This window comes from Triticum urartu, chromosome 5A (genome assembly GCF_056163025.1).
Source record: "Triticum urartu cultivar PI428250 chromosome 5A, HENAU_Tu73, whole genome shotgun sequence".
NCBI classification, from domain to species: domain Eukaryota; kingdom Viridiplantae; phylum Streptophyta; class Magnoliopsida; order Poales; family Poaceae; genus Triticum; species Triticum urartu.
This window is the reverse complement of record NC_141877.1, coordinates 652,482,924-652,504,613: the sequence shown is the minus strand read 5'-3', so window position 1 is coordinate 652,504,613 and position 21,690 is coordinate 652,482,924. Positions and strand designations below refer to the sequence as shown.

Genomic DNA, 21,690 nt, shown 5'->3' with positions numbered 1-21,690 from the left:
GACGAAGAAAGAGTGAAGCAAGAAGGGAGGGGGGGGGGGCAAGACGGCGAGGTTCGAATATATCTTGTCCAAGAAGGATGATGCATACGTCAAGCGTTCCGACGTTAAGGAGGAAAGAAAGGGGAAAATGTTTAACATATTGACGGTGGCGACCCAGAAGAAGCTCAAACTTGAAAAGAAGAAGACCATGCTCGAGGAGAAGAAGGTTGAGATCTCAGCCGCTTCGGAGGACATGAAGATGTTGACCTTGAACATGAAGGATTTAGATGAGGATGCAAGAATAATCGTGCAAGCCGTCTGTTTCAAGATGTTGAAGCGGCAGAAGGAAGAGTGGAGATGGAGGCAGAGGCGGAGAAGGCGGCGCCAGAGAAGGAGACCACCGAGACGGCAAAGAAGGAGGCAGAGGTTGAGGTGGCAACGGCAGATTGAACGTGGGGGCTCAGATTGCCGGTCCCACAAGGTAGAAAATCCAATTTTTACATGGAGTGCCGGACTAATGCTATTTTGTGATTGGATATGTAAATACTATATGAATATTTGCTCCTTTTTAGTTGTGATTGGACGCGCTATTTGTTCAGACGGATTTGAATTTCATATTGACCATATTGACAATCATAATAGCGTTGGATGACTGGCTCCCGCATCAATATCTACGAGGTCCCTAGGCCCACGGACGGATGCCGTGTCTGATCGGTTAAGGTAAAGGTTGTGATTGTCGTGGCCTATGTTTTTTTGTTTGAGAGAGGACAGCCTATGGGTGCGTATTTGCCCACATCTCCCCTCCACTGTATAAGAATAGCTGCAGCAGACCCAACGTTTACACAAGAAGAACTGAACAAGTGAGCTCCTCTTCTCTGTTTCACCTCCCATTTTCATTTCCATGGACCAGTTTCGCTGAATCGGCACTATTGCTTGAATCACGTGTACCTTGTATTGCAGGCTGCAGCTGGAGAGGGGCGAAGGAGAAAGGCTATAGGGACGAGAACACCTATCAAACCAGAAGGTAAAAGCTCAACGATCCCTTGTATCTGTACTCAGTAGACTACAGTAGTAGGAGTGCTACTGTTCTTCTGTTCATCTACCGGTCGGTCAAATCAGCCGCATATTTATTAGATCTTCATACACACCACCACCGCTTCAATGGCTGCGTGGATCCTTGACATGTCTTTTTCCTCATTATCCTTTCCCTGAATCGTCCCTAGTTCCCACAACCGTCCTTTCCATTTCCTTCCTCCACGACGAACGCCTCGCTCTCTCTCTCTCTGCTGTTCACCGCCACCGCACGGCCGTATTTGCTTTGGATTCGCCAGGCCGACGAAGGTGACGGCAGCGCGGTTGCGGTTAGCCTGGCTAGCGGCCCGGTGGTGTGCCGACTGCCAAGGCAGCTGCGCCGTGGGGTGGGAAGGCGGCAAGGAGGGGCGTGTTAGGGACGGTGGAGCGGGCATTTTCTCCCATTTAGCTTTCATATTTCCTTTTTCTTGAAAAGTGTTTGTTTAAATTGTTTAGATTCTGGTTGGGATGAGTTCAGTTGCTTCGATTGTTTGTTTCAGTTTGATTTATATGATTTTCTTCAAAAGTTGTTGTGCTAACAAGTCAAGTTGCAAGTTGAATAAAATGGACCGGATATGTGCTGCATTCCTGCTTGCAAGGATTGTTTGGCGTTGGTAGAATATATTTGGACGAGAGCTGATCGGTGATCTTTTTGCTAAACCAAGAGTTTCTTCTTTTGTGCAACTCATAAATAATTTCAATTCTGTTGTTTACTCTTGCTTACTTGCCCTTACCTTCTTTAGGAAAATGGTTGTCCTTCTTCTTGTGATCCTGTATTTTGTGTCGTTATCACCTTCGGCGACATTGGCTGCGCCAAAGAACACGTGCAAGTTTGAACTTGCTAGTATCGCCGTCATCTCCTGCCAAGAGTCTGTGCAGTCTCCTACACCTTCGTGCTGCGAGGCTCTTATTTATGCGGTGGATCTGGAGCCAGAGTTTGAGTTAGACAAGGGTTCTTGTTGCTTGTGCAAATTTATGGCAGCACGGGATATTCCCTTTGATCGATCTGTGTATCGTTCTTGTCATGGCAAAGACTCTGACATAGTTGCGGCGTGGCCACCATACATGAAAAATTGCAATGGTATGTCAAGCTAGCATCTCTACAAGTTTTCCTTTTCGTTTTGATACAACACACGCTAATGGTGAAAATTATACAGATGTTTGTTAGGGCATCTCCAGCCGTTGGCCCCTCAGGGGGTGTCTAAAAGCGCCGCCTGGGGATGAGCCGGCGCAAAAAATGGCCCTGGGGCGAGTCGGTCCCCAGCCGTCGGCCCCCAGGGCCGCCCTCATGCGCGTATTAAAAAAAAGAACCGTTCAGCGAAGTTAGATAAAAACTAGTTAAATTTCGGCCAAACATGGCAAATTTCGACGAAATTCGGCCAAACATTACATTAACCTAATCTAAAAAAAAGAAAGGGGCTGAAGTCGTCGCCGCCATCGTCGTCGTCGGCCTTCTCCTCCTTGACGCGGGTGCCCCTACTGGACCCCTGCCCGGCGTCGCCATGGCGAACAGGCGGCGGCGCGTCGTCGTTGTCGCTGTCGCATAAGACGACGACCCCGCCTTCCTCGTGGCCGCGTCGGCGCTCGCCGCGCACTGGCGCTCCTTCTCCTTCTCGCGGCGCGCCTTCTCCATCGCAATGGAGTCCTGGCGCGCCCATTCGAGGGCCGTGTCGTCGTCGTCGAGCTCCGCCTTCACCGGCGCCAGCCCCGGCTCTGTCTTCACCGGCGCCAGCCCCGGCTCCGTTTTTGGCTTGACGAAGCGCGGGGGAGCCGACGAGGAGGAGGCGCGCCGGCCGCCCTCGTTGATGACGATGCCGGCGCTGCGAGTGCGCCGGCCGAGCGGCGTCCCCGCCGCGGGCTCAGCCTTGACGCTGAGCAGCACCGGAGAGCCGGAGGAGTGTGAAGAAGAGCGTGATGAGGAGGAAGAAGAGGAGGCGCCGAACCTCCTTGGTGCCCATGGCCCGGCGCGTCGGTGCTGCGCCGGGGCGGCCACCCTCGCCGGGGGGTACGCCAACGGCGGGTCGTTGCCGCCCTCGAGGTATGTGAGCACGCCCTCGAGTGTGCGGCCGGGGACGCCCCACCAGAGGTGGCGCCCCTCGCAGTTCTGCCGGTCGCCGACCACCGGCGCGTCGTTGGTGGACGCCAAGCGCTGCTGCTGGCGGCGCTCGAAATACGCCGCCCAGGCCGCGTGGTTGTCGGCGGCGTACTGGGGGAGGGAGAGTTCGGCGTCGGTGAGGGACGCGCGCACGATCTCGACCTCCTCGGCGAAGTACTTCGGCTTCGCCACGGCGTCGGGCAACGGGGGAATGGGCACTCCCCCGGCGCTGAGTCTCCACCACGTTGGCCCGACGCGCATGTTCGGCGGCGCCGGGATGGTCGCCTGGAACAGCAGCCAGGACTCCTGTTCGCGGAGATGACGGCGACCGAAGCCGTTGGCCGCCGCCTCGTCTCCGGGGAAGCGTTCTGCCATGGCGACGGCGGGGCTGGGCGGGCTCGGGAGAGGGGGGGGGCTGGGCGGCGGCGCTCGGGAGAGTTAGGGAGAGGAAGGGGCTGGACGGCGGGGCTGGTGTGGGCACAGGCGAGTGGAAGCCGCCGGCTTTTATAGCCGGGCCGCGCCCGTGTGTACGCGTGCGAGGGAGGGGAGGCGTCGGCGCGCCGTCCCGTGACGCGCCGCCTGTGAGGAATCAATGGTAAGGCTGACCGGCGGCAGCCTTGCCATTGATTCCCCGCGGGAACCGAGACCGTTGGGGGAAGACGAGGCGCCGAGTCGCCGACGCGGCTGGCCGCGTCTTTTTCGCACCAAAACAGCTCGCCCCGGCGCCCCGGGCGCCCCCCAGCGCGCCGGATTCGGCCTGAATCCGCCAGCGCTGTTTTCGGCTCAAGCCGGCAAAAATCGAGCCTCTAGGGACGCGACTGGGCCGTTTTTTCGGCACAGGCGCGAAAAAATCGCTTGGGAAGGCCTTCCTGGAGACGCGGCTGGAGATGCCCTTATGAGGACGATGTCAATGGGCATTCCCCAGAACCGTCTGCCCCTTTTGCTAAGGGCAAACAAAGAGGGAAGTCGATAGGCTTAAGAGCCGTTGTTGCAATTATAATTGGAGCCACTTTGATTATTGGGGTGTTACTATGTTGTGTCTACTACAAGTGGCCGCGTGGCAAGGCACGTAAGTCTCCTGCCACTAGTGATGACGATTTTGTGAGAGGTAACTACTCCCTCCATTTCAAAATATAGTGCGTTCACGTTTTCCGAGGTCCAATTTTAACCATAAATTTAACCAACGAGACCAACTGTGGCGAGAGAAAAAATTATATAATTAAAAACTTCTTTCGAATACGAATTCACTGATATAATTTTTGCTCCCGCCGCAATCGGTCTTGATAGTTAAAGTTACGGTCAAACTTGAAGCACTACATTGTGGAATGGAGGGAGTACATAATTAGTAAATGCACATACTATTGTACTGTACTATATAAGAAAATGTTATGCATTGCTAATGATGTGAACATGTGTCTGCAGGAGGTGCTGGTGTGAGATGGGGATGATAGAACGGAACTTGTCATCCAGGAATCTGCTGTAGAAGCAGAACCTTGCAGCACCGGCGTGACCAAGGCGACAACGGCATGTCGGCGTTGTCTTGGTCTCTACTCTTAGTTGATGTCATGTTGTGTGTTTTGGCTTGCATGTCTTGCTGTTTGCTTATGTCATGTAACCATTGTTAAGAACTAGCCAGTACTATTTTAAAGAAGGCATTTGTTGGCCAGCTACTGCAGTGAGATGCCAAATCGATGTTATACCACCCACCCAGTTGTTCACTCCAATCGACTTCTTCTTTCTACCGGTAGTCCTTTCTTTAGTCCGCCGGAGTTGCTGTACGCAAGAGACTGGGTATAGTGTAAAGTATGGAAGAGGCCTGGCTGGCCAATCAGAGGTCACTAATTCATCCACTGTAGTAGTAGTGGTATGGTGTATGATGTACTCCTACTCCCTCCGTTTCTAAATATAAGTTTTTTTTAGAGATTTTAAAATAAACTGCATACAGATATATATAGACATAGTTTAGAGTATAGATTCATTCATTTTGCTCCGTTTTTTCGATAAAGGGTGATTTTATTATCTCAAAATATAGCATCAAGCGAATACAAAAGCATTATGAGTAACACCTAGCCTCTGCATAATTAGGATGCACAAACTAAATTTGAAAGTCCGACAAAAAATATCAAATAAAAACTGACAAATCGGCAACAGTAGAGTCGTATAGACCGACAATATGCCTATGTCGAAGGAGGTGGTGGATCGATCTGAAGGTTATGTTGCCGCCCATGTCGAGAAAAAACCTCCATAGTCACCTACTCCAATTGCGTACACACCGACTTAAACAGTGATTGGTACTCCGATCGTTGTAGAATAGACCACATACGTAGCGAATGCGTACACCGGAAAATAACATGCAGAGGAGAAACATTTTTCATTAAAACCAAGTCATTTCTACATAGTCAAAGCAAACAAATTAAGGCATACACTCCCACCCTTATTAGCATTTTAAAACTATTTGGAAAACCGTCCAACCAATGACCAAAAATATTGGCAACACTTGTGGACGGATGCAAATTTGACGCTATTTGGATGACTGACCATGTAGAACGTGAAAACTTGCATTGAAAAAAGAGGTGTTTGATTGTTTCCTCATGAGTACAAAAGCAACACCTCTTACTCCCTTGCCAGTTGCTCGTGCGAGGTTTTGTTTGGTTAACACAACTCCCCTACGAAGATACCACATGAAAATTTCCATTTTTAGTGGAATCTTGAACTTCCAATTTTTTTTACTATTACTCACTGGTACCTCAGAATGTGTGAGGCACGGTACATAGAGTCTATAGTGAAAGACCCAGATGTAGTAAGGTTCTAGCGAAACACATCCCGGCCTTGTGTCAGATTAATCGAATCCAGCCTGGATAAAAGTGTTGGGGAACGTAGTAATTTCAAAAATATTCCTATGCACACGCAAGATCATGGTGATGCATATCAACGAGAGGGGAGAGTATCGTCTACGTACCCTCGTAGACCGTAAGCGGAAGCTTCATGAGAACGCGGTTGATGTAGTCGTACGTCTTCACGATCTGACCGATCCAAATACCGAACGCACGGCACCTCCAAGTTCAGCACACATTCAGCTCGATGACGTCCCATGAACTCCGATCTAGCAGAGCTCCACGGGAGAGTTCCCAGCACGACGGCGTGATGATGGTGATGATGTTGCTACCGACGCAGGGCGTCGCCTAAACACCGCTACGATATGATCAAGGTGGATTATGGTGGAGGGGGGCACCGCACACGGCTTGGAACAATCAACTTGTGTGTCCTAGGGTGCCCCCTCCCCCGTATATAAAGGAGTGGAGGAGGGGAGGGTCTGCCCTGTACTATGGCCCGCCCTGGGGAGTCCTACTCCCACCGGGAGTAGGATCCCCCCCCCCTTCCATGTAGTAGGACTAGGAGAGAAGGAAAGGGAAAAGAGAAGCGAAGGAAGGAGGGGGCGCAGCCCCTCCCCCTAGTCCAATTCGGACTAAACCTTGGGGGGGGCAGCCTCCCCTCTCTCTTTCCCCTAAAGCCCAATAAGGCCCATATACTCCCCGGCGAATTCCCATAACTCTTCGGTACTCCGAAAAATATCCGAATCAGTCGGAACCTTTCCGATGTCCGAATATAGTTGTCCAATATATCGATCTTTACGTCTTGACCATTTTGAGACTCCTCGTCATGTCCCCGATCTCATCCGGGACTCTGAACTACATTCGGTACATCAAAACACATAAACTCATATTACCGATCATCACCGAACGTTAAGCGTGCGGACCCTACGGGTTCGAGAACTATGTAGACATGACCGAGACTCGTCTCCGGTCAATAACCAATAGCGGAACCTGGTTGCTCATATTGGCTCCTACATATTCTACGAAGATCTTTATCAGTCAAACCGCATAACAATATATGTTGTTCCCTTTGTCATCGGTATGTTACTTGCCTGAGATTCGATCGTCGGTATCTCAATACCTAGTTCAATATCGTTACCGGCAAGTCTCTTTACTCGTTCCGTAATGCACCATCCCACAACTAACTCATTAGTCACATTGCTTGCAAGGCTTATAGTGATGTGCATTACCGAGAGGGCCCAGAGATACCTCTCCGACAATCGGAGTGACAAATCCTAATCTCGATCTATGCCAACTCAACAAGTACCATCGGAGACACCTGTAGAGCACCTTTATAATCACCCAGTTACGTTGTGACATTTGGTAGCACACAAAGTATTCCTCCAGTATTCGGGAGTTGCATAATCTCATAGTCAGAGGAACATGTATAAGTCATGAAGAAAGCAGTAGCAACAAACTAAACGATCATCGTGCTAAGCTAATGGAATGGGTCAAGTCAATCACATCATTCTCTAATGATGTGATCCCGTTAATCAAATGACAACTCATGTCTATGGCTAGGAAACTTAACCATCTTTGATTCAACGAGCTAGTCAAGTAGAGGCATACTAGTGACACTCTGTTTGTATATGTATTCACACATGTACTAAGTTTCTGTTTAATACAATTCTAGCATGAATAATAAACATTTATCATGATATAAGGAAATAAATAATAACTTTATTATTGCCTCTAGGGCATATTTCCTTCAGTCTCCCACGCACTAGAGTCAATAAGCTAGTTCACATCTTTATGTGATTAGTTCACATCTCCATGTGACTAATACCCAAAGGGTTTACTAGAGTCAATAATCTAGTTCACATCACTATATGATTAACACCCAAAGAGTGATCATGTTTTGCTTGTGAGAGAAGATTAGCCTACGGCTCTGCAACCTTCAGATCTGTATGTATTTCGCAAATTTCTATGTCTACAATGCTCTGCACGGAGCTACTCTAACTAATTGCTCCCACTTTCAATATGTATCTAGATCGAGACTTAGAGTCATCTAGATCGATGTAAAAAGCTTGCATCGACGTAACTCTTTACGATGAACTCTTTTATCACCTCCATAACCGAGAAATATTTCCTTAGTCCTCTAAGGATAATTTTGACCGCTGTCCGGTGATCTACTCCTAGATCACTATTGTACTCCCTTGCCAGAAAGATGCTAAGGTATACAATAGGACTGGTAAACATCATAGCATACTTTATAGAACCTATGACTGAGGCATAGGGAATGACTTTTCATTCTCTTTCTATTTTCTGTTGTGGTCGGGTTTTGAGTCTTTACTCAACTTCACACCTCGCAACACAGGCAAGAACTCCTTTTTTGACTGTTCCATTTTGAACTACTCCAAAATCTTGTCAAGGTATGTACTCATTGAAAAACTTATCAAGCGTCTTGATCTATCTCTATAGATCTTGGTGCTCAATGTGTAAGCAGCTTCATCGAGGTCTTTCTTTGAAAAACTCTTTTCAAACACTCCTTTATGCTTTCCAGAAAATTCTACATTATTTTCGATCAACAATATGTCATTCACATATACTTATCAGTAATGCTGTAGTGCTCCCACTCACTTTCTTGTAAATACAGACTTCACCGCAAGTCTGTATAAAACCATATGCTTTGATCACTTTATCAAAGCATATATTCCAACTCCGAGATGCTTGCGCCAGTCCATAGATGGATCGCTGGAGCTTGCTCACTTTGTTAGCACCTTTAGGATCGACAAAACCTTCTGGTTGCATCATATACAACTTCTTATTTAAGAAATCCATTAAGGAATGCAGTTTTGACATCCATTTGCCAGATTTCATAAAATGCGGCAACTACTAACATGATTCAGACAAACTTTTAAGCATCGATACGAGTGAGAAAATCTCATTCTAGTTAACACCTTGAACTTGTCGAAAACATTTTGCGACAATTCGAGCTTTGTAGATAGTAACACTACTATCAGCATTCGTCTTCCTCTTGAAGATCCATTTATTCTTAATGTCTCACCGATCATCGGGCAAGTCAATCAAAGTCCATACTTTGTTCTCATACACGGATCCCATCTCAGATTTCATGGCCTCAAGCCATTTCGCGGACTCTGGGCTCATCATCTCTTCCTCATAGTTCGTAGGTTCGTCATGGTCAAGTAACATGACATCCAGAACATGATTACTGTACCACTCTGGTGCGGATCTCACTCTGGTTGACCTACGAGGTTCGGTAGTAACTTGATCTTAAGTTACATGATCATCATCATTAGCTTCCTCACTAATTGGTCTAGGAATCACTGGAACTGATTTCAGTGATGAACTACTTTCCAATAAGGGAGCAGGTACAGTTACCTCATCAAGTTCTACTTTCCTCCCAGTCACTTCTTTTGAGAGAAACTCCTTCTCTAGAAAGGATCCATTCTTAGCAACGAATGTCTTGCCTTCGGATCTGTGATAGAAGGTGTACCCAACTGTCTCCTTTGGGTATCCTATGAAGACACATTTCTCCGATTTGGGTTTGAGCTTATCAGGATGAAACTTTTTCACATAAGCATCGCAACCCCAAACTTTAAGAAACGACAACTGTGGTTTCTTGCCAAACCATAGTTCATATGGCGTCGTCTCAACGGATTTAGATGTTGCCGTATTTAAAGTGAATGTAGTTGTATTTCATGCATAACCCCAAAACAGTAGTGGTAAATCGATAAGAGACATCATAGGTTGTACGATATCTAATAAAGTATGGTTACGATGTTCGGACACACCATTACGTTGTGGTGTTCCAGGTGGCGTGAGTTGCGAAACAATTCTGCATTGTTTCAAATGAAGACCAAACTCGTAACTCCAATATTCGCCTCTGCGATCAGATCGTAGAAACTTTATTTTCTTGTTACGATGATTTTCCACTTCACTCTGAAATTCTTTGAACTTTTCAAATGATTCAGACTTATGTTTCATCAAGTAGATATACCCATATCTGCTCAAATCATCTGTGAAGGTCAGAAAATAATGATACCCGACCCGAGCCTCAGCACTTATCGGATCGCATACGTCAGTATGTATTATTTCCAATAAGTCAGTTGCTTGGTCCATTGAGAACGGAGTCTTAGTCATCTTGCCTATGAGGCATGGTTCGCAAGAATCAACTGATACATAATCAAGTGATTCCAAAAGCCCATCAGCATGGATTTTCTTCATGGGCTTTACACCAATATGACCTAAACGACAGTGCCACAAATAAGTTGCACTATCATTATTAACTTTGCATCTTTTGGCTTCAATATTATGAATATGTGTATCACTATGATCGAGATTCAATAAACCATTCACCTTGGGTGTATGACCATTGAAGGTTTTATTCATGTAAATAGAATAACAATTATTCTCTAACTTTAAATGAATAACCTTGTTGCAATAAACATGATCAAATCATATTCATGCTTAATGCAAACACCAAATAACATTTATTTAGGTTCAACACTAATCCCGAAAGTATAGGGACTGTGCGATGATGATCATATTAATCTTGGAACCACTTCCAACACACATCGTCACTTCACCCTTAACTTGTCTCTGTTCATTCTGCAACTCCTGTTTCGAGTTACTAATCTTTGGCAACTGAACTAGTATCAAATACTAAGGGGTTGCTATAAACACTAGTAAAGTACACATTAATAACATGTATATCAAATATACCTTTGTTCACTTTGCCATCCTTTTTATCCGCCAAATACTTGGGGCAATTCTGCTTCCAGTGACCAGTCCCTTTGTAGTAGAAGCACTTAATCTCAGGCTTAGGTCTAGACTTGGGCCTCTTCATTTGAGTAGCAACTTGCTTGCCGTTCTTCTTGAAGTTCCCCTTCTTCCCTTTTCCCTTTTCTTGAAACTAGTGGTCTTGTCAACCATCAACACTTGATGCTTTTCTGGATTTCTACCTTCGTCGATTTCAGCATCACGAAGAGCTTGGGAATCGTTTCCGTTATCCCTTGCATATTATAGTTCATCACGAAGTTCTAGTAACTTGGTGATAGTGACTAGAGACCTCTGTCAATCACTATCTTATCTGGAAGATTAACTCCCACTTGATTCAAGTGATTGTAGTACTCAGACATTCTGAGCACATGCTCACTAGCTGAGCTATTCTCCTCCATCTTGTAGGCAAAGTGATTGTCAGAGGTCTCATACCTCTCGACACGGGCATGAGTCTGAAATACTAGTTTCAACTCTTGGAACATCTTATATGTTCCGTGGCGTTCAATTTTTTTTTGAAGTCCCGGTTCTAAGCCGTAAAGCATGGTGCACTAAACTATCAAGTAGTCATCATACTGAGCATTGTCAAACGTTCATAACGTCTGCATATGCTCCTGCAATAGGTCTATCACCTAGCGGTGCATTAAGGACATAATATTTCTATGCAGCAATGAGGATAATCTTCAGATCACGGATGCAATCCGCATCATTGCTACTAACATCTTTCAACTTAGTTTTTCTCTAGGAACATATCAAAATAAACGGGGAGCTACATCGCGAGCTATTGATCTACAACATAGTTATGCAAATACTATCAAGACTAAGTTCATGATAAATTAAAGTTCAATTAATCATATTACTTAAGAACTCGCACCTAGATAGACATCCCTCTAGTCATCTAAATGATCACGTGATCTAAATCAACTAGACCATGTCCGATCATCACGTGAGATGGAGTAGTTTTCAATGGTGAACATCACTATGTTGATCATATCTACTATATGATTCACGCTCGACCTTTCGGTCTCCAGTGTTCCAAGGCCATATCTATATATGCTAGGCTCGTCAAGTTTAACCCGAGTATTTCTGCGTGTGCAAAACTGGCTTGCACGCGTTGTTTGTGAACGTAGAGCTTATCACACCCGATCATCATGTGGTGTCTCGGCACAACGAACTTTGGCAATGGTGCATACTCAGGGGGAACACTTATACCTTGAAATTTAGTGAGAGATCATCTTATAATGCTACTACCGAACTAAGCAAAATAACATGCATAAAGAATAAACATCACATGCAATCAAAATATGTGAGATGATATGGCCATGATCATATTGCGCCTTTGGTCTCCATCTCCAAAGTACCGTCATGATCTCTATCGTCACCGGCATGACACCATGATCTCCATCACCTTGATCTCTGTCAATGTGTCGTCACATGGTCGTCTCGCCAACTATTGCTTTTGCAACTATTGCTATTCCATAGCGATAAAGTAAAGCAATTACATGGCACTTGCATCTTATGCAATAAAGAGACAACCATAAGGCTTCTGCCAGTTGCCGATAACTTTAACAAAACATGATCATCTCATACAACAATTTATATCATATCACATCACAACATGCCCTGCAAAAACAAGTTAGACGTCCTCTACTTTGTTGTTGCAAGTTTTACGTGGCTGCTACGGGCTGTGCAAGAACCGTTCTTACCTACGCATCAAAAACCACAACGCGGTATAGTGATTGCTTTTGATCTTCAGAAAGAACCCTGTACATTGAATCTGATTCAACTAAAGCTGGAGAAACAGACACCCACTAGCCAACTGTGTGCGAAGCACGTCGGTAGAACCAGTCTCGCGTAAGCGTACGCGTAATGTCGGTCTGAGCCGCTTCATCCAACAATACCACTAAATCAAGAATCAACTAGTGACGGCAAGCAATATGTATATACCCACGCCCACAACTCCTTTGTGTTCTACTCATGCATATAACATCTACGCATAAACCTGGCTCGAATGCCACTGTTGGGGAACGTAGTAATTTCAAATATATTATTATGCACACGCAAGATCATGGTGATGCATAGCAACGAGAGGGGAGAGTATCGTCTACGTACCCTCGTAGACCGTAAGCGGAAGCGTTATGAGAACGTGGTTGGTGTAGTCGTCCGTCTTCACGATCCGACCGATCCAAGTACTGAACGCATGGCACCTCCGACTTCAGCACATGTTTAGCTTGATGATGTCCCACGAACTCTGATCCAGCAGAGCTCCAAGGGAGAGTTCCATCAGCACGACGACGTCATGACGGTGATGATGTTGCTACCGACGCAGGGCGTCGCCTAAGCACCGCTACGATATGATCGAGGTGGATTATGGTGGAGGGGGTACCGCACACGGCTTGGAACAATAAACTTGTGTGTCCTAGGGTGATCCCCCTCCCCTGTATATAAAGGAGTGGAGGAGGGGAGGGCCGGCCCTCTACTATGGCGCGCCCTGGGGAGTCCTACTCCCACCGGGAGTAGGATTCCCTCCCCCCTTCCATGTAGTAGGACTAGGAGAGAAGGAAAGGGAAAAGAGAAGAGAAGGAAGGAGGGGGTGCAGCCCCTCCCCCTAGGTGCGAGTCGTCGGGTTTCCGAAATGCCTCAGACACCGCCTTTTGACCTAGATACTTGTTGCGCAGCATGGTTTGCCAAACACCAACCTCAGAAAGAAGTTTGAATAATCATTTACGGAGTAGGGCCTCATTCTTGAACTGTAGGTCATGAATTCCAAGGCCACCTTAGTTTTTCCGCCAACAAACCACACTCCATTTGGCCAGCTTGTATTTTTTTTCTTTTCTTCATGTCCTTGCTAAAAGAACCTGGATCTAAAATAATCCAGTCTTTGTAGGACCCCTTTTGAGAGTTGGAAGAAAGAAAGCATATTTTTGGAAGAAAGAAACCATATAGTGAACCATATTTGTGAGGACAGGGTTAATCAAAATCAACTGTCCCCCAACTAAGAGCAGTTTGCCTTTCTAACTGCTCAACCGTTTCTGTAGACGCTCCTCTACATGCTTCCACTCCACAATAGTGAGGCGCCGATAATGAATCGGTATTCCTAGATATTTAATCGGGAATTGGCCATGTGCGCAACCTGTTGGGGAACATAGTAATTTCAACAGTTTTCGTACGCACGCGCAAGATCATGGTGATGCATAGCAACGAGAGGGAAGAGTGTTGTCCACGTACCCTTGTAGACTGTATGTAAGCGGAAGCGTTATGACAACGTGGTTGATGTAGTCGTACATCTTCACGATCGACCGATCCTAGCACCGATGGTACAACACCTTCGCGATGTGCACACGTTCGGCTTGGTGACGTCCCACGAACTCACGACCCAACAGAGTGTCGAGGGAGAGCTTCGTCAGCATGATGGCGTGATGATGGTGATGATGATGCTGCCAGAACAGGGCTTCTCCTAAGCACCGCTACGATATGACCAAGGTGGATTATGGTGGAGGGGCGCACCGCACACGGCTAAGAGATCAATGATCAACTTGTGTGTCTATGGGGTGCCCCCCTCCCCCGTATATAAAGGAGTGGAGGAGGGGGGAGGCCCTCTACTATGGCGCACCCTAGGGAGTCCTACTCCCACAGGGAGTAGGATTCCCCCCTTTCCAAGTAGGAGTAGGAGAGAAGGAAGGGAAGGAGAGAAGAGAAGGAAGGAGGGGGCGCCGCCCCACCCCCTAGTCCAATTCAGACTAGTCCTTGGGGGGGGCGACCTACTCTAGGCAGCCCCTCTCTCTTTCCCCTAAAGCCCAATAAGGCCCATATACTCCCCGGGGGGTACCGGTAACCTCCCGGTACTCCGGAAAATGCCCGAACTCATCCGGAACCATTCTGATGTCCAAACATAGGCTTCCAATATACCGGTCTTTATGTCTCGACCATTTTGAGACTCCACGTCATGTCCATGATCAAATCCGGGACTCCGAACTACTTTTGGTTCATCAAAACACATAAACTCATAATATCGATCATCATCGAACGTTAAGCGTGCGGTCCCTATGGGTTTGAGAACTATGTAGGCATGACCGAGACACGTCTCTGGTCAATAACCAATAGCGGAACCTGGATGTTCATATTGGCTCCTACATATTCTACGAAGATCTTTATCGGTCAAACCGCATAACGATATACGTTGTTCCCTTTGTCATCGGTATGTTACTTGCCCGAGATTCGATCGTCGATATCTCAATACCTAGTTCAATCTCATTACTGGAAGTCTCTTTACTCATTTCGTAATGCTACATCCCGTAACTAACTCATTAGCTACATTGCTTGCAAACCTTATATTGATGTGCATTACCGAGAGGGCCCAGAGATACCTCTCCGACAATCGGGGTGACAAATCCTAATCTCGATCTATGCCAACTCAAGAAACACCATCGGAGACACCTGTAGAGCACCTTTATAATCACCCAGTTATGTTCTGACGTTTGGTAGGACACAAAGTGTTCCTCCGGTATTCGGGAGTTGCATTTTCTCATAGTCATAGGAACATGTATAAGTTATGGAGAAAGCAACAGCAACAAACTAAACGATCATCATGCTAAGCTAACGGATGGGTCAAGTAAATCACATCATTCTCTAATGATGTGATCCCATTAATCAAATGACAACTCATGTCTATGGTTAGGAAACATAACCATCATTGATTCAACAAGCTAGTCAAGTAGAGGCAAACTAGTGACACTCTGTTTGTCTATGTATTCACCCATGTACTAAGTTCCGGTTAATACAATTCTAGCATGAATAATAAACATTTATCATGATATAAGGAAATATAAATAACAACTTTATTATTGCCTTTAGGGCATATTTCCTTCAGTCTCCCACTTGCACTAGAGTCAATAATCTAGATTACATTGTAATGATTCTAACACCCATGGAGTCTTGGTGTTGATCATGTTTTGCTCGTGAGAGAGGCTTAGTCAACGGGTCTACAACATTCAGATCCGTATGTATCTTGCAAATCTCTATGTCTCCCTCCTTGACTCGATCGTGGATGGAATTGAAGCGTCTCTTGATGTGCTTGGTTCTCTTGTGAAATCTGGATTCCTTTGCCAAGACAATTGCACCAGTATTGTCAAAAAAGATTTTCATTGGACCCGGTGCACTAGGTATGACACCTAGATCGGATATGAACTCCTTCATCCAGACTCCTTCATTTGCTTCTTCCGAAGCAGCTATGTACTCCGCTTCACACGTAGATCCTGCCACGACGCTCTGCTTGGAACTGCACCAACTGACAGCTCCACCATTTAATAAAAACACGTATCCGGTTTGTGACTTAGAGTCATCCGGATTAGTGTCAAATCTTGCATCGAGGTATTTCGGATGTTCTTGACCACTGTCCAGTGATCCACTCCAGGATTACTTTGGTACCTCCCTGCTAGACTGATAGCAAGGCACACATCAGGTCTGGTACACAGCATTGCATACATGATAGAGCCTATGGCTGAAGCATAGGGAACACCTTTCATTTTCTCTCTATCTTCTGCAGTGGTCGGGCATTGAGTCTGACTCAACTTCACACCTTGTAGCACAGGCAAGAACCCTTTCTTTGCTTGATCCATTTTTGAACTTCTTCAAAACTTTATCAAGGTATGTGCTTTTTGAAAGTCCAATTAAGCGTCTTGATCTATCTCTATAGATCTTGATGCCCAATATATAAGCAGCTTCACCGAGGTCATTCATTGAAAAATTCTTATTGAAGTATCCTTTTATGCTATTTAGAAATTCAGTATGATTTCCGATCAGCAATATGTCATCCACATATAATATCAGAAATGCTGAGCTCCCACTCACTTTCTTGTAAATACAGGCTTCTCCAAAAGTCTGTATAAAACCATATGCTTTGATCACACTATCAAAGCATATATTCCAACTCCGAGAGGCTTGCACCAGTCCATAAATGGATCGCTAGAGCTTGCACACTTTGTTAGCACCTTTTGGATCGACAAAACCTTCTGGTTGCATCATATACAGCTCTTCTTTAAGATATCCATTAAGGATTGCAATTTTGACATCCATTTGCCAAATTTCATAATCATAAAATGCGGCAATTGCTAACATGAATCGGACAGACTTAAGCATAGCTACGGGTGAGAAGGTCTCATCAAAGTCAACTCCTTGAACTTGTAGAAAATCTTTTGCAACAAGTCGAGCTTTGTAGACAGTAACATTACCGTCAGCGCCAGTCTTGTTCTTGAAGATCCATTTATTCTCTATGGCCTCCTGATCATCGGGCAAGTCAACCAAAGTCCATACTTTGTTCTCATACATGGATCCCATCTCAGATTTCATGGCCTCAAGCCATTTTGTGGAATCTGGGCTCATCATCGCTTCCTCATAGTTCGTAGGTTCGTCATGCTCAAGTAACATGACTTCCAGAACAGGATTACTGTACCACTCTGGTGCGGATCTTATTCTGGTTGACCTACGAGGTTCGGTAGTAACTTGATCAGAAGTTTCATCTCACTTCGGATCTGTGATAGAAGGTACAATTACCTTGTCAAGTTCTATTTTCCTCCCACTCACTTCTTTCGAGAGAAACACCTTCTCTAGAAAGGATCCATTCTTAGCAACGAATATCTTGCCTTCGGATCTGTGATAGAAGGTGTACCCAACAGTCTCCTTTGGGTATCCTATGAAGACACATTTCTCCGATTTGGGTTCGATCTTATCAGGTTGAAGATTTTTCACATAAGCATCGCAACCTCAAACTTTAAGAAACGACAGCTTGGGTTTCTTGCCAAACCATAGTTCATAAGGTGTCGTCTCAACGGATTTAGATGGTGCCCTATTTAACGTGAATGCAGCCGTCTCTAAAGCATAACCCCAAAACGATAGCGGTAAATCAGTGAGTGACATCATAGATCACACCATATATAATAAAGTGCGGTTACGACGTTCGGACACACCGTTATACGTTGTGGTGTTCCAGGTGGCGTGAGTTGCCAAACTATTCCGCATTGTTTCAAATGAAGTCCAAACTCATAACTCAAATATTCACCTCCACGATCAGATCGTAGAAACTTGATTTTCTTGTTACGATGATTTTTCACTTCACTCTGAAATTCTTTGAACTTTTCAAATGTTTCAGACTTATGTTTCATTAAGTAGATATACCCATATCTGCTCAAATCATCTGTGAAGGTGAGAAAATAACGATATCCGTCGCGAGCTTCAATGTTCATTGGACCACATACATCAGTATGTATGATTTCCAATAACTCTGTTGCTCGCTCCATTGTTTCGGAGAACGGAGTTTTAGTCATCTTGCCCATGAGGCATGGTTCGCAAGTACCAACTGATTCATAATCAAGTGATTCCATAAGTCCATCAGAATGGAGTTTCCTCATGCGCTTTACACCAATATGACCTAAACGGTAGTGCCACAAATAAGTTGCACTATCATTATCAACTCTGCATCTTTTGGCTTCAATACTATGAACATGTGTATCACTACTATCAAGATTTAGTAAAAATAGACCACTCATCAAGGGTGCATGACCATAAAAGATATTACTCATATAAATAGAACAACCATTATTCTATGATTTAAATGAATAACCGTCTCGCATCAAACAAGATCCAGATATAATGTTCATGCTCAATGCTGGCACCAAATAACAATTATTTAGGTCTAAAACTAATCCCGAAGGTGGATGTAGAGGTAGCGTGCCAACGGCGATCACATCGACTTTGGAACCATTTCCGACACGCATCATCACCTCGTCCTTAGCCAATCTTCACTTAATCAGTAGCCCCTGTTTCGAGTTGCAAATGTTAGCAACTGAACCAGTATCAAATACACAGGCACTACTGCGAGCATTAGTAAGGTACACATCAATAACATGTATATCAAATATACCTTTCACTTTGCCATCATTTTTCTCCGCAAAATACTTGGGGCAGTTCCGCTTCCAGTGACCAGTTCCTTTGCAGTAGAAGCACTCTGTCTCAGGCTTAGGTCCAGACTTGGGTTTCTTCACTTGAGCAGCAACTGGCTTGCTGTTCTTCTTGAAGTTCCCCTTCTTCCCTTTACCCTTATTCTTGAAACTGGTGGTCTTGTTGACCATCAACACTTGATGGTCCTTCTTGGTTTCAACCTCTGCAACCTTAAGCATTGCTAAGAGCTCAGGAATCGTCTTATCCATCCCTTGCATATTATAGTTCATCACGAAGCTCTTGTAGCTTGGTGGCAGTGATTGAAGAACTCTGTCCATGACACTATCATCAGGAAGATTAACTCCCAGTTGAGTCAAGTGGTTGTGGTACCTAGACATTCTGAGTATATGTTCACTGACAGAACTATTCTCCTCCATCTTGCAGCTGTAGAACTTATTGGAGACTTCATATCTCTCAATCCAGACATTTGCTTGAAATATTAACTTCAACTCCTGGAACATCTCATATGCTCCATGAAGTTCAAAATGTCGTTGGAGTCCCGGTTCTAAGCCGTAAAGCATGGCACACTGAACTATCGAGTAGTCATCAGCTTTGCTCTGCCAGGTGTTCACAACATCTGGCGTTGCTCCTGCTGCGGGTTTGTCACCTAGCGGTGCTTCCAGGACGTAATTCTTCTATGCAGCAATGAGGATAATCCTCAAGTTATGGACCCAGTCCGTGTATTTGCTACCATCACCTTTCAACTTAGCTTTCTCTAGGAGCGCATTAAAATTCAACAGAACAACAGCACGGGCCATCTATGTACAACAACATAGACATGCAAAATACTATCAGGTGCTATGTTCATGATAAATTAAAGTTTAATTAATCAAATTAGAGAAGAACTCCCACTTAGAAAGACATCCCTCTCTCTAATCATCTAAGTGATCACGTGATACATATCAACTAAACCATGTCCGATCATCACATGAAATGGAGTAGTTTTCAATGGTGAACATCACTATGTTGATCATATCTACTATATGATTCACGCTCGACCTTTCGGCCTCAGTGTTCCGAGGCCATATCTGCGTATACTAGGCTCATCAAGTTTAACCCGAGTATTCCGCGTGTGCAAAATTGGCTTGCACTTGTTGTATGTGAACGTAGAGCTTATCACACCTGATCATCACATGGTGTCTCGGCACGATGAACTATAGCAACGGTGCATACTCAAGGAGAACACTTATACCTTGAAATTTAGTGAGAGATCATCTTATAATGCTACCGTCGAACTAAGCAAAATAAGATGCATAAATGATAAACATCACATGCAATCAAATATAAGTGATATGATATGGCCATTGTCGGTGTCAAAACCGGCGGATCTCGGGTAGGGGGTCCCGAACTGTGCGTCTAGGCCGGATGGTAACAGGAGGCAGGGGACACAATGCTTTACCCAGGTTCGGGCCCTCTTGATGGAGGTAAAACCCTACGTCCTGCTTGATTGATATTGATGATATGGGTAGTACAAGAGTAGATCTACCACGAGATCAGAGAGGCTAAACCCTAGAAGTTAGCCTATGGTATGATTGTATGTTGTGGTTGTTGTGTCCTACGGACTAAAACCCTCCGGTTTATATAGACACCGGAGAGGGTTAGGGTTACACACGGTCGGCTACAAAGGAGGAGATATCCATATGCGTATTGCCTAGGTTTCCTTCCACGCCAAGTAGAGTCCTGTCCGGACACGAGACGAAGTCTTCAATCTTGTATCTTCATAGTCTGGCTGTCCGGAGACCCCCTAATCCCGGACTCCCTCAGTAGCCCCTGAACCAGGCTTCAATGACGATGAGTCCAGCGTGCAGTATTGTCTTCGGCATTGCAAGGCGGGTTCCTTCTCCGAATACATCACAGAAGAATTTGAATACGAGGATAGTGTCCGACCCTGCAAAATAAGTTCCACATACCACCGTAGGGAGAATAATATTTACACAAATCTAATTTGCTGACTTGTCTTGACAGTATGACGTTATGCCATGGCCCGGTGATTATTCGAGCCGTTTCCTCTAACTAGCCCGCACATAACGCGAGGCAGTTTTTCGACATGTCTTTGTCAAAGCAGAGATCGTGTCCCCTTATTATGGGAATCTCATTAATACGGGCGTGGGTAACCCAACCGCGCCATCGATTACGGCGCTTGGGGGATAAGCGAGTTTTACCAGGCAAGTGGGGACGCTTAGTTTCGTCCACCCATATAAAGGGATAAGGATTCACCTTTCTATCCACACCTTCTTCCTCCTTTGCTCATCCGTTTTCGCACACTCGAGCTCTAGCGCCCAAGTCCGCACTTCCCACCTCAACCTTCTCCAACCATGACCGGAGTGGGAGGCAGGTGGATGGTCTCCTCTGTCACGGATGGAGACATCAAGAAGCTGAGGAGAGCCGGATACCTGCCCGACGACATCGCGCACCGGCTCCTAGATGAGGGGTAGCTCATCCCCACCCCCAGGCCCCATGAGAGGGTAGTGTTCCTCACCCATTTCCTCCATGGACTGGGATTCCCTCTCCACCCATTCGTCCCGGGGCTCATGTTCTATTACGGCCTGGATTTCCACGATCTGGCCCCGAACTTCATCCTCAACATCTCGGCGTTTATTGTTGTGTGCGAGGCCTTCCTCGACATCAAGCCCCACTTTGTCTTATGGTTCAAGACCTTCAATGTCAAGCCGAAGGTTGTGGGCGGCAGCCAGGCGGAGTGCGGAGGCGCCATGGTGGGCAAGATGCCCAACGTAACATGGCTTGAGGGCTCCTTTGTGGAAACCATAAAGGGGTGGCAATCGGGGTGGCTCTACATCACCGAGCCGTGCGACCCTGCATGGGCAGTGGCCCCTGAGTTCTGATCTGGCATCCCCACGCGGCTCACCTCCTGGAAAGAGAATGGCCTATCCTGGGGTAGTTCAGGAGAGCTGACCGGACTCCAAACATGTATTCAAA

At 45.8% G+C, this 21,690-nt stretch overlaps 1 protein-coding gene across 1 annotated transcript; it reads right to left on the bottom strand.

Annotated features, from left to right (window-relative positions):
- Positions 1–751: 751 nt before the first annotated feature.
- On the bottom strand, positions 752–19,180 carry LOC147973791 (uncharacterized). Its single transcript, XM_087524790.1, has 4 exons — positions 18,618–19,180; positions 3,258–3,430; positions 928–988; positions 752–799 (listed from the first exon to the last, which is right to left on the bottom strand). The coding sequence occupies exons 1-4, from the start codon at positions 19,128–19,130 to the stop codon at positions 752–754; spliced, it is 795 nt and encodes a 264-aa protein (XP_087380916.1). The 5' UTR covers positions 19,131–19,180.
- Positions 19,181–21,690: the final 2,510 nt, after the last annotated feature.